Source organism: Penicillium hordei (genome assembly GCF_028827395.1).
Source record: "Penicillium hordei strain IBT 12815 chromosome Unknown utg000003l_segment0_segment0, whole genome shotgun sequence".
Classification (NCBI taxonomy): Eukaryota; Fungi; Ascomycota; class Eurotiomycetes; order Eurotiales; family Aspergillaceae; genus Penicillium; species Penicillium hordei.
In genome coordinates this window covers 5,270,960-5,283,942 of record NW_026623144.1, presented here as the reverse complement: position 1 = coordinate 5,283,942, position 12,983 = coordinate 5,270,960, and the positions used below count along the sequence as shown (strand labels likewise).

The 12,983-nt window shown below is 45.8% G+C and overlaps 3 protein-coding genes across 3 annotated transcripts; 1 reads left to right on the top strand and 2 right to left on the bottom strand.

Annotated features, from left to right (window-relative positions):
* Window positions 1-1,409: 1,409 nt before the first annotated feature.
* On the bottom strand, window positions 1,410-4,548 carry N7537_007210 (Dynamin; the record flags this gene model as incomplete). Its single annotated transcript, XM_056898267.1, has 7 exons — window positions 1,410-1,475; window positions 1,552-1,639; window positions 1,701-1,917; window positions 1,984-2,103; window positions 2,175-2,240; window positions 2,308-2,569; window positions 2,629-4,548. 7 exons carry the CDS (start codon window positions 4,546-4,548, stop codon window positions 1,410-1,412), a joined length of 2,739 nt encoding a protein of 912 aa, XP_056754052.1.
* Window positions 4,549-5,811: 1,263 nt separating this feature from the next.
* Window positions 5,812-6,840, top strand: N7537_007209 (uncharacterized protein; the record flags this gene model as incomplete). The annotated part of the gene is made up of 5 exons (XM_056898266.1): window positions 5,812-6,006; window positions 6,064-6,124; window positions 6,276-6,448; window positions 6,538-6,621; window positions 6,703-6,840. 5 exons carry the CDS (start codon window positions 5,812-5,814, stop codon window positions 6,838-6,840), a joined length of 651 nt encoding a protein of 216 aa, XP_056754051.1.
* Window positions 6,841-8,877: 2,037 nt separating this feature from the next.
* Window positions 8,878-10,867, bottom strand: N7537_007208 (putative general amidase; the record flags this gene model as incomplete). Its single annotated transcript, XM_056898265.1, has 6 exons — window positions 8,878-8,999; window positions 9,063-9,153; window positions 9,216-9,952; window positions 10,003-10,144; window positions 10,204-10,473; window positions 10,550-10,867. 6 exons carry the CDS (start codon window positions 10,865-10,867, stop codon window positions 8,878-8,880), a joined length of 1,680 nt encoding a protein of 559 aa, XP_056754050.1.
* Between the last annotated feature and the right edge of the window lie 2,116 nt (window positions 10,868-12,983).

Genomic DNA, 12,983 nt, shown 5'->3' with positions numbered 1-12,983 from the left:
ACGGAGGAAGGGCCTACCTAGAAGCATTCGTATACTTAAATCGTAGTTACCTACTTACGATTTCTAGGTTATAAAAGTACTCGTCGACCGTAGTATTTACTCCTCGTTATAACCTTCGCGGTTGCCGTTAACCCTATTACGAAACCGGTCTTATCAAAGTTATAAACATTATCGGAGTCGATTCTAAATTAAAGGATCGTTTTTTAAACCAAGTTAAACCACTCCCCTATAACTTTCGGGTCTTCGCATTTCGCACGCTCGTAATTATAACGTCTCGAGAACCGGGAGGAAAGAAGAGGGTGCCGGTTTACAAAATTATAAACCTATTTATTACTGACCGAAAGAACCGGGGTAGTTCCGCGCTTTTCGAGGAGAATATTCGCCATTTCTCGTATAGTTGAGGGCCGGGGGGCAGCTCTACGAGAATCTATAGAGAGAATACATTTTTGAAGAGATTTCTTTATTTTGAAAAGCCTAGATAGCTAATAAGATCCTGCCCTCTTGCTCTGCTGAATTGCTAGCGGATCGAGAGCGAATTGGTGGCATAGTGGGTGGTTGAATTAACTAAGTGCTAGTTACATGGACACGTTTTGCGTTGTCTGATCCACTCGCTTGCGTGATCCACTCGCTTACCGATTACGTTATAGAAGTTATTTGAACCTAAGGTTCGATAAAAACTATAAAAAAATACAATCATACTATAAGACGGAATCTCCCCCTAAAACCCATTTTATAAAGAACTATATCGGTAGGCTTCGTCAATTAAAGCTTTACTTCGTATAAGATCTCGAAGCCTACGAAGCCTACCTAGCCCGTTAGATCGTGTATTAAATCAGCTTGTGAAAGGCTTCTATCTTATAATATAAGGTGATATCTTACTCGCTAAAGAAAATGAGGAATTATGCGCCGCTAACGAGAAGCAGAATGTAAAAGCGTACCCGACCTACCAGAGCAATAGTCCACGAAGAGGATATCTTAGTTTATGAGGTTCGTGAGCTACGTTTAGAGTCATTTAATGCCTGATTTACGCGGGTAATAACTATCGTAAGCGGGTTTCGGAAGGTTTAAAACCACCTCCCCGGGCCGGACCACATATGGAATATATAGGCAGCCAGGGCATAGGAGAGAGACAAGTCCAGATAGATCATGATTTTAGTTAATTTAATTTAATGGCGTTTAGTTGAGATAATGTATTTATATTCAATAGATCGTGTTGGGTGGCCATCTCGCTTACCGAATCGTTAACTAGAACCCAGATAGTCTGCCTGCCCTCTCTCTCTCTCTCCCTCTCCTCTTCGTCCAACCCAATATATACAGTGCTTCCTGTATTGATCTCCATCTGTATCGTATCTCCATGACTTCTTTTTAGACAAACAACCATAAACAATAATGATTAAGCCAGTATACACTCAATAAGCCAAATGGTGACCCAGCATGCCGTTGTTTCTTCGTGTGTAGTCCCCGAATCGAAGCTCCTAGTGAAGCGGACATGAGTGAGACGAACTTGAGGAATCCCTTCTATGAGACTAGCTTTACAGAAGGTGTACATACCTCTGGAGAATATCCGCTATATGGATGAATAGTGCAAATGCTTTGATAGCAATTGGTTACCCTTGTAACGGGATCTTTCTTACAGCACCTATGTAGGGAACTACGTCAGAAACAATTCTTTTGCCGCGTTATCGGACTATCCTACCTACCCCAACGCGGGTCCAAACGTTGTCGGCAGCTTTGCAGCGTCAAAGTGGTGATTCTGGTTCTTCGTAGGAGTTGAGTGGATGGAACTTCCCAATGGAGACGACGACGAACCGGAGACTTGGCCGTTCTGGCTCGATGTACCATTTCCTCCGAACTGAGAACCGTTCCTGTGGGAATCATTTCTTGTTTGTGGTGGACCGAACAGATTCAATGGGGTGCCTATGCCATGATCGCTCGGTCAGCAAATTCAAAACATTGACATGGTGCTATGTGAGTGCCACATACCAGTCGTAGATTGCCCAAATAAGCCAATGCTTGGCCTTTGCTGGAATTTCTCCGCCGAGCCACTATGAGAAAAGGAAGCAGCCTGTTTGTTCGACTTTACACCACTGGCCGAAGATGCCACTTTCATTATTTTAGTAAGTTGCCATTGACGATAAATCTCTCGTGTGTGCGCTGAGCCCCTTATAGCTTACCTGCGGGTCGAACATCCTTGGGTTTTGGTGCTGATGTATGGGTCAGGGCTCGATGGGTCGTCTGTGCTGTTGAACAAATATTTCAATTAGCGTGAAATTCCATAGACCCTGCGGGGGCTGGAACGCTACCAACCTAAGGTAGGAGGACTTCGTAGCGATTGTTCGTCCACACTGAAAGCATTCAAAGTACGCTTTGCTTTGCGTAGTTTATTGAGTTCTTCATTCAGCCGTTTGCGCTCGACTTGAATGCTCAGAGGTTCAGCTGCAATTTCTTCAATTTGGTGATCATCCATGCCAACTACAGTTCTGCTGGTGAAAAGATGCTCCAGCGTGCAGAGAAGGCGATTTTCAATGGCCAATATGGTAACATTGTCGACAAAGGTGATAATTGCAGTCTAAAAGAATATTCCGTGAGAATTGCAGTATGGTTTCCAGATGAGGAAAGCCAACTCACCTCGTAGTAGGCCTGCATTTGGTCGATGATCTCAGCTGTTGCAAACTGATCACTAGATGACTGGAGCTGAGAGGCTGCTCTTTCTAAATCTGAAGCACTGAAAGTCTTTTGGTTATTGTCTCCGAAAAACGATCCAGTTAAGCCGAGATTCCGCTTCAACATAGCCACTTGCCGGTTCGTCCTAGATTTCAGGACCTTGGAGAGAAAAGTCTCTCCGACGGGTAGTGGATGGCCACTTTTAGAATAAGAAACCAGTTCGCTAAGCTTTTCGAAGAGAGAATCTTTCATCTTCTCTAACTCCGGCCCGATAAGATGGCGAATTAGTAAAGGGCGGGTATGGTCGTCCGTAAGGTATTTCAGCACCAGTTGGACAAAGTATTGCACCGAGTCCCACGCATTCAGCACATGAGATTCAGCAATCGTTTCCCAAGGTTCACACTGATCCCGGAATAAACTACCTACAAGCAGTGGGTTTGCGCTACCGGGTAGTTCGATTCCTCGACTTTTCAGCGCCTGCTCTTTGATTTCTTCCTCCAGGGTGGATTGAAGGACATATTGAGGCGTCCAATCATGCATGTAAGGCTTGGACCTCTCAAGCTCAATATCCACACCTGGTACTGGCATTCCATCGAATAGAATCATTCGCCGACATCCGCCGATACTCATTGCTTCCGCAAAATGTTCATTAAGCTCACGAATGACTGCACGTAGTCGGCGAAAATAGAATTCATCTGTGTTGGCAATTCCCTCCTTGAATCCACCGAAAAAGTCATCGGTGTAGGATCCATTCAAGGCCTGATTTATGATACGTGCAAATCTGCTGCTAATCCCAACGAGAAACTGACGTTGGTCCTGGACCGTTGCTCGCGGGTCGCCCATTTTTCGGAGTGCTTTCTCGTTGCGTAATATTCTTTCTTGAATATCCATGATGAGGCTAGGAAGATTCCGGCTGATATGACGGAGCAAAATCTTGCTAAGGCGAGTCCTTAGAGCCTCGATGCCAACTTGATTTCTTGAAAGGGATGCCCATTTTCCGTTCTCAAAGAAACTTTTCTCCTGAGCATCTCGTGCATCATCGGAAATATTTCGCTTTTCGAAGGACCGGTTGCGCAACACATGCCATCCGAGCTGTAGCTTGACTTTCTTGTTTTGAATAAACTGCAAATATGTTTCCTCCTGCTCCGAACCGGCTTCAGCGTTATCAGGTTGCGTGACAATTCCCAGAACTCTCTCATAATTGGGATCAAACCGCTGCGCTATATTCAAGATATTCTGATTGTGGTAGTCGTTCTTGGCACTGATGACAGCAAGAATGATGCTTCGGGAGTGTTTCATGTACCTTTCGGTCAGCCTCTCAACCAGGGCTTTCCCTTCAGCACTTTGCTCACTACTGGTGGAGTAGTACAGACCCGGAAGGTCCACCAGAGTCAGCTCCGGCTGTTCCGGTCCCGAGATTTCGATTTTAAGCACATCGTCACTAAACTCAGAGTTCACACTGGAAAGTCCCATGCATTCTCTCGCGCGATCTATCAACGTTTTGAAATTGTCGCTGGAGGAAAAGGTCTCTGGACTCATATCCCTTTCCTCTGAGCTGAACGCCTGGAGTTTTTGTTGCTCCTCCACGTCGCTCCTGGAGTCACCGGGATCAATGGATACTTTGATCCGGATTTCAGAGGCTCGACGAAGAACAAACTCGGTCGCGAACCGAGTGCAAAGATTGCTCTTAGTTGGAAATCGCACTCTGGAGATGGCCTCCAGTACGGAGCTTTTGCCGCTGGACTGACTGCCACAGACAACGATTTGAGGCAACTCTACGAGCCCTCCAACCCCAATAGCGCGCAACTCATCAATTTTGTCAAGCAACTCTGACTGTTGAGACTGTAGCTGATCCATGGCTTTCTCATCAAGTAGCGACGACATGGTAGTGGTGTTCTTTCTGGTAAATGAAATGGTTCAGAAAATATAGAGACAGGAAGGTATTTTGTGAGAGAGAGAGGCAAGAGAGAAAATAAAACTGACCTTGAGACATGGCACTCGAAAAAGTACCAGTCTCATTTCAGCCCAATTATTGGGATCCCTGTACAGCGCGAGTCGACTGCATTAGCGCGATGTCGTAGTAAACTTACCTAGTGCTAGCTCCATGCAGTATTTGAAACGAGAAAACAAAGAGTTTGAGGCCCATGAATGAACCTTTGGGATTCCGTAACCGATCAAACTGAAGATGTGCACATGGCGATGAGATAAGTCGATGGAATCGTCTGATAGATCAGCCAAACTGCTCGGTCGACAGGCCATCGGAGTTGCGGAACCTCCAGGTACTACCTGTACATGATTGAAGGAGTTTAATCCGGGCTTTTTTCGGTATTGCGACTTTTTGCTCTTAGCTGAGTAGGGGCAATCAATGTACTAGCAAGACACCATTTCCGCCGCAGTCGACCGCAGCCCAAACGAATAATTAGATCAAGTTTCCATCGGTTACTGCCATATCTGACAGTCTTGAAAGATTCATCCCGGGGTTATTTACCAATATGTAGATTGAAGTCTTTCAAATCATCAAGTCATTTGCCCCAGCCTGGAGCGGCGTTGTTGACCAGATAATGCCATGCATGTGCCAAGGCACTGGGTGTTTCATGTCGTGGGGAGTGCGTGAACTAACCAGTTCATCTTTTCTAGACCCCTAGAGCTTAGCGGGCGGGCATCTAGAACATGTGATTGGCCGAAAATTCCCAGACATTAAATCATACAGATCAAGAATGATTTAAGATATTTTGAATCAAACCATTTGAAGATGTTGGATAATTCTCACAAACAATATGACTTGCAATGCCCATTAAGAAAATGATACGACCGAAAGCCACGGTCCACCGGACTATCGGCGGTTAATTCCGGTTTATTAGTGGCTCCTGGGGATCCTAATCCTGGGATAAACCGAATATACTATACTAATTAGTTTGCCTCACCTGTGCGCACCTACCTCACCTATCATGTCTGCGAATCTGGGTCCACAAATCATCCCGCTCCTAGACTAGGAAGGCGTGCTGCAGTAGTCGCCTCGACGAAAGTACAAAGATTCCTGGGAGCTGAAAAAGGGGCCATTTTAGAAAATATTGTGTCTTTTTAACCCATAATCTCCGTCACCCCTTGCAAAAAAACCGGGGACGAGCAGCGCTTGAGGGAAATACTATGAAGTCCCCACCACAACCAGCGACTGTCCACGAACCGGACCGATACCTTTACAGAATGGCTTCTGCGACTAGAGACCGCGTAACCAAGAGGAATTCGACACTATATTCCTTGAATGGAGCTCGGTATAAGTCTGAGAAAGCTCCGGACTATATTCGGGGCGAGTCTACGCGTAGCGGCTCGTTGAATGAGATAGTTATGGCCTACGGATAAGACCCGAAATTTCCCATAATTATCTTCAGTACTAGCTAGGACATAGATTCGGAGCGTAACGAAGTCCCCGGCTGTCGGTTTAGAAAGGTTTCTTTCTCTGGTATATATGGTTATATCCTACCCACATATCTCATTATAAGCTAATTAGGATATAGATGATACGGAAGTAATTGATTCCCGCGTAATAAGTGCTAGTTAACAGCGTATTCGATTGATAGCGTTTATTATAAAACAAGATAAAGACTATATAGATCCTAAAATCTACGTAGAACAACGGGTTTACGAGGGCGTAACCGATAGGACAATTATCTACGAACTTGCTTTTAGCGGTAGAATCGAACTTGATAAGGAGTATAAGTTTCTAGCCTACGGCGACGAAGATAAAATTTTAGGAAAGCGGGATCTAATACTTCGTATCGTATCGGTAAGTCATATTCTTAACTATCTACTATTTAGGATAAATCGCTTAGTCCTATTTAGCTTGATTAGGAAAGCTTCGGGAACTACCTATAGGGTCATACGAAATACTACGGTTACGATATCAAAGACAACATCTATATAGACGAAGAGAGCATTTCTAAGGAGTCACCGTATACGGTATAGCGAAATATGACCTATATACCTTATAAGATATCATTGAATGCGAGGGATTTACAAATTCTTCGTAAGGCTAAGTAGGAGAACCGGGAAATGATAGACGACTTATCGAGTAAGGACATTGAGCTCCTTCGGCTACGTTTTGTTGGGCACGGACATCCCGCGGAAGACAACTTGGGTGTAGGTGATCTTGTTATCTTTGTTATCTATAAGCCTTGATGTCAATATGGTGTTGATATACGTAATTCTTAGGCTCTCCTTTCTTTGTTTTCTTTAGAAGTCCTACAAAACGTAGGATAGCTATGTAGAATCTGATACCCTACGTCGCTCTAATGGTGTAGGTTGAATACGGATCGGACACTACCGAAGGAGGGAAGGGGAGAGCGAAGCTGCAACCTAGTTAGTTATATTATATTCGGTGTGGCCTGATTAGACGGGCTTTGGGTTAACTAATATCAAATGAATCCCGTGGCCATTGGGACAGTATATTGTGGAGCGGCCTCAATCGTTCTCAATGGTATCGAGTTGGCATACTACCTCCGTCTGGGTTAATTCGAGCTAAAAGAGGCGTTAGCCGTAGTATAGTATAGACCTCATTGCTAGATCTCTCTTTTTGCTTCTTCTTCTCTTTTTTTGGGGGGGGGGGGGGGGGGGTTATTAGAGGGAAGGCATGAGTTATATACATTTGAAGGCACAGCGACTGGTGGCTCTAGTCCTACTTAATAAATCTAAATCGGAAGATTCCGTGACAGTAGCAGTCCGATGCCCATTGGTGTATGACAAGATGATAACGGAAACACACGATTGTCGGTGGTTTTGCGGATCAGAATCGTGTTGTTTTCGTGTAGTGTAATCCTATGTACCTGTCCATGTGGCTAAGTATACAAGAATGCTCTCGGTTATTCGACAGAAAGCCTAGGAGCAGAAAGCCCTAACCAAAGTTGGACAGAGTAAACTAAATGGCGTAATTCATTGTACCCGTCCAGTATAGTATAAGTCGAAGTGATGACGGAAAGGCCACACTTGTGCGTGGTTTTGATGGGAGAATTGGTGGTGCTTCCGTATAGACTGCAATATGTTAGAATACGTGCCCAATCAAATATTAATTAGCTGACCACCTCATATTCAACTCTATTAAGCACGTATGCGAGAGAAATAAAATGAAATAACCATGTTTCGTATAGGTTTGTTTGAGATGATGCTCACCGGGGAAATACGTTATGAATTTTGCGTATTAATTTGTCCGCAGAAATTGTCAGTTCCAGACCATGGTTATTTTTGCTAAGTTAGAGATTTTACTGCCATTGAGATTTACCCACATGCTCGTCATAACTGTATTTCTGTCATGTCCTTATGAGACTAAGACTAATTGGGCAACGGTCCCAAGCCCTATACTTCAGACTATCTGTAACTATTGAATCATACTGGTGCCCTTGATAATTAAAACTCCCGGCCTCTCTTATATGTCTATTTAACGTCCTCGTTATCTTCCATTCGCTCAACTACACAATTTTGCCTCCATGTCTTGGCTCCAACTGCGAAATTCTGTTTCGCTCTGCCCTTCAACGTCAACATGGACGCTGACTCAACAAAGATAATCCTGTGTATTAGTGTGTTTGCACTCCTCATCGCTTCTCTATGCCAGCGAGTTGAAATATGCTCTTTATGACCTAGTTTCAGAATGAAGCTAATAGCATTCAAGCTTTGGATACTATGGAGGCGGATTCAACGGGTGGAAAACAAAATAAAAGAGATGAGGCCATAGTTAAGACAGATGCTGTTTCCGAGAAATCAGGTTCCAGCCTGATTACAACCCCTAATCAAGTTTGCTTTTTCGGACATGTCGTGATGGCCTTTCCAACCTCAGGTTAGTTGGCTGGCTGAGCTAAGCATTCGGCTAGTTAGTAACTAGTTAACTAACTATAGTAAAGGAGGTGCTAATTAATGACTGTGGGTGGGTTTGCTAGAGTTGGGTAAATGAATTACACGCACACAACGCACACACGCACACACGCACACACACACATACTGTAACTAGAGTGAATTTCTCTCGAAGCAGTGGCCTATGTACCAGGTCTGCAACGCAGATTATATTCTGCAGGGATTCTAATTTGAATGAAAGGAGAATTCGTGCGTCGATCATTTCCATCTCGAACACGAAGAATATCGTGAAACATACTCGGGACTGGGTATATATAACGATGCACCAGATACACTAGGGTGACCATAGAAGACCCTTTAAACCTCATGTGCCTCCTATTTCTTGCTCTTGAGACACTGGTCAATCTGCTTAGCAATCTGCAGGCACTCTTCGTCACGCATGGTCGTGGTAAAGAGTTGAATGGAGCATGGCGCCCCTTCGAGTTGCTCAAAGTTGTCTAGAAAGGACGTCAACCAATTGGACTCAATAAATGAAAGGATCTTTGTAGTTATATACTCACATTCGGCCCCAAGTTGATTATCATCCAGTTCAAAGTTCTCCTTCGCATCCAACTCGCCCACTTTCCCAAATGGTAGGATACAGGATGGATACTGTGATGGAAGTCACGGTCAGATATGCACAGTTCAAAACAACGGCGTGACAGGTAACCTACATCCAAAAGGTTCGTCAGAGTTGTATAAGGCGCCACACCAAACGTGTCATGTGGCACTGCCGTCGTCTGAGCGGGGGGTGCAATGCAGACGTCAAGATTATGTTGCAGCCACAGCTTTCGGTACACCTCACGGAGGTCTGCTCGGCGAGTATTGAGTAATGCCACTTTGTCCAACCGATCAAGGTTGGTCATGTCTGGTAGTGAACGTTTATAAAACTGTTTGAGTTTCTCGCCCTGTTTCAACATATAGGACATCGCAGGAACTGGGGGTTCTCCAGCTGATTCAAGATGTTTCTGGGAAGCCTGGTCCAGAGTGAAGAAATTCCACGCAATCTCATTCGCCTCCATGACACGGCAGTCCTTTTCCTCGAGATAAATTATGTGGTGGCCCTGCGCTTCCAACAAATGAATAGCCTCGGCTAGTACTCTTTGAATAGGTGGGTGAAGAGGGAAGATCGAAGATTCGGGGACAACTCCAATCCTCAGAGTTGGTTTGATAGGGACTTGTCTCCAAGGAATATCGATGATAGTGGAGTCATAGCGCGCGGGTTGAGCTTCGAATACAGACCTGAAAAAAGTTTCGATTCCGTCAAGATCCGACGAAAGTGGACCAGCACAGGAAAGGATGAATTTCATGCCACTAGTTGTGCAGACACGCATCCCACCATTTGGCACTCGTGCAGCGCTGGGTCTGAATCCATAAAGTCCGCAGCAATGCGCAGGAATCCGCACAGAACCTGCTATCGATCAGCAAAACGAACTTGTCTTTCTATATCAACCGAATTACCTCCGATATCAGTTCCCACGCCAAGTGGAGCCCCCCGAAGAGCAATCAAAGCGCCTTCACCGCCGCTGGAGCCACCGGGCCCTAAGGTGGTGTTCCAGGGGTTGAGAGTTCGGCCAAATACATTGTTATGGGAGTCGGTAGTCTGGCAAGAAAGGAACTATCAGCCCTCAGTCGAGTGGGCAAAAAGATCAATCAACATACCATCATTGTCTGGGGTATGTTTGTCTTCACATAGAGGACTGCCCCTAACTCGAGCAGGATATCCACAAGAGGTGAGTTGGCGGATGATTTCTCATCCAGGAAAGAGATCATTCCAATGGTTGATTCCGTCCCCTTATGATGGAAATTATCCTTGATGCTGACGGGAAGTCCATGAAGCGGACCTGCAAGATTACCTTGAGCCCGAAGTTTGTCCAGATACTCGGCTCGTTCCTGTGCTTCTGGGAACATAGTTTCTGTCAGGCAAGACACCTGTGCAAAATGAGCATCGAGTAGAGTTGTTGACAAAGCGCAAGGAGAAATGCGGATTAGACGTTGTAGCACATACCAACTGTTGAGCCAATGCGGCACGTTTGCAGTAAGCCAGCGTCACCTCTGCTGATGTCAGGGTCCCGTCTGCCAATGCAGTAATCAGGCTGGTAACCGTATAATTTTCAGTGATTTTCAGTTCCCGGTCGGTTAAAATCCCTGACTTGCGAATTGCTTCAGTTCGAATAAAATCGTTTTTGTGTTTGGATATTGGTGCTTGAAAACCCGCCATGAACTGCTCTGAGAATTTCCATCCTTGTGGAAGCTTGCTGGCACATTCTTGTCGCTTCTTAGCAGCTTTTTCCTGCCAGTGAACTTTTCCATCAAGGGAGCCCATTTTTAGATGCAGCCACTATTTGCTTTGTCGAAATCGCAGGATGCGCGAAGGGTGTGGGTGAATAGGAAATACGGTCGTTTTGTGGGCAATCATTGCCATACATAATATATAACACTCCGGGACCGAGGCCATGTCGAGTGGGCACTCCTTTCCCGAGCACGATATCTGATTAGGCAAGAGAACAAAGCAGCCGTGGAGCGGAATGTCTTCTGGAAGTGGGTGATGTGGGGCAAGACATGGGAAGCCGGCACTTGAAATATTTGTCAGATAATTGTACCGGCTCGCTTTCGCGCCTTATTGGCCATTTCGGCTGGTGAGTTAAGTCTGTGCTTAGATTCAGGTGACCATGCCGGAAGCCATATTTATTGTGGAATAGCGTCTTTCTCATTCATGGTGTCCTTGGATCTTCGCTCTCTTTGAGCGGTGTAGCTGTCTGTCAATTGTACGTCCAACTTCTCCGCATGGCATCTGATCCTGCCTCTGCCTGCGATCGATGTCACTCCATCAAGGCCCGCTGTTTAGTGGGGCCTGGGGCGAGCTGTTATCGCTGCTATCGTTTGCATCACCTCTGCACGCATTCCCGACGACGCGGTAAGCGAGGACCCAAACCAAGGGTAACCAGCAGGCATAGATCACTCCCATCAACAATTGATATGCCAGACAAAGCTCCTTCTACTGCGTCAAACCAAGGACACACTGGCCATGAATGCGACACTTCCACAAACGTGACTCCCATTCCCACCATGTACCATGAGAGTTCCCTTTCCCGAATACCGGATTATATGTCGCTTCAAATATGTGCTTTCTTCTCATTTGGTCCTCTCCTTAACACAGAGATGCGTCATATGATCCGATCTCGACTCAGAGAGGCGCCGACCCTCCTCCTACATCCATACACTACTGTCGCTCGGGCGTTACTCAGAAGTACAACCAACCAAGCTCCTTGTAGTGACTCCGACTGGTCCAATTGTGCCTCTGCATTAAAAGTTCTCCGAAACGCACAGATCATCAAAAAGGACCATGTGGGCAGTTTTCTTTCTCTAGGATTGAGTTTGCTCACTTTCCACCGATTAATATCGGGATTCTCAGCAAGTACAATTTGCCGACATACGCTATCTCTTGTGCGGCCATTCTACTACTCTGGGGAATTAGCCCATTCGGATACCAGGGAGCTTTTGTGTCTTATCTTTCTGGACACGACCCAATCGCTGTTCCGGGCCGAGGTCCCCGTAATTGAGTATCAAGTTCGAGATCCCTATATCGTCGACCAGCATGCCGGGCTCTGTGGGCCACTCCTTCCACTTCTTTACCAAGTCTGTGTCCTTGGATCCGCTACTAGAACCGGAAAAGGGAACAGCTCACTCTCTTCTGCGAATTTCGATAAGTTGACGGCTGAACTCGAAGCATGGTTTCCCAATGTCTCGCAATCCGTTCTTGACCGATTCTCCGACGAAGAGATGCTTGTGCTTATATCACAAGCCAAAATCCATCGTAAAGCTGCAATTCTGATTTTGCACAGACTTCAATTTCAATTTGGGGTTCGAGACTCCGAAGGGGCATCATTAGCCACATCGATTGTCGCAGACATAACTCATTGTCTGGAAGTGGTCGGGTATCATCCACCGAACATCACCCTCGCTCTATTGGTGGCAGGAGCAGAGATAACACATGGAGCTGGCAGGAAATCAGTACTCTCTTTGGTTTCAAGAATCCGGGGGGCGGCTTTCTACCCCTTTGTGGCCAACTTGCGCATGTTTCTCGCCCGGGTCTGGGCCGAAAGAGACCAGGGAAAGGCTCAGTATCTATTCCATATCTTTGAGGACAGACCTAGTCTTAGTATTCCACTTTGAATAATACAGCATCAGGTCCACTATCCAAGCAACCATTGGTTCATTTCTTGTTATCTTTGCAGTTGATCAACCCGCGACCCCGGTATTTATGCGTGTATTCTCGGGTATTGTTGGATCCACCTTGGCTCCACACTGCCATTTCGCCGGTCCAACACGGATAACTGTTGGTCTATGACCGTGTATAGTCACGTTTGCGCGTGTATCGGTGACCTCCCCCATACTCCATGCTCGCAGATGGACAGCTCTGAGCATATCGCTTTCTGGTC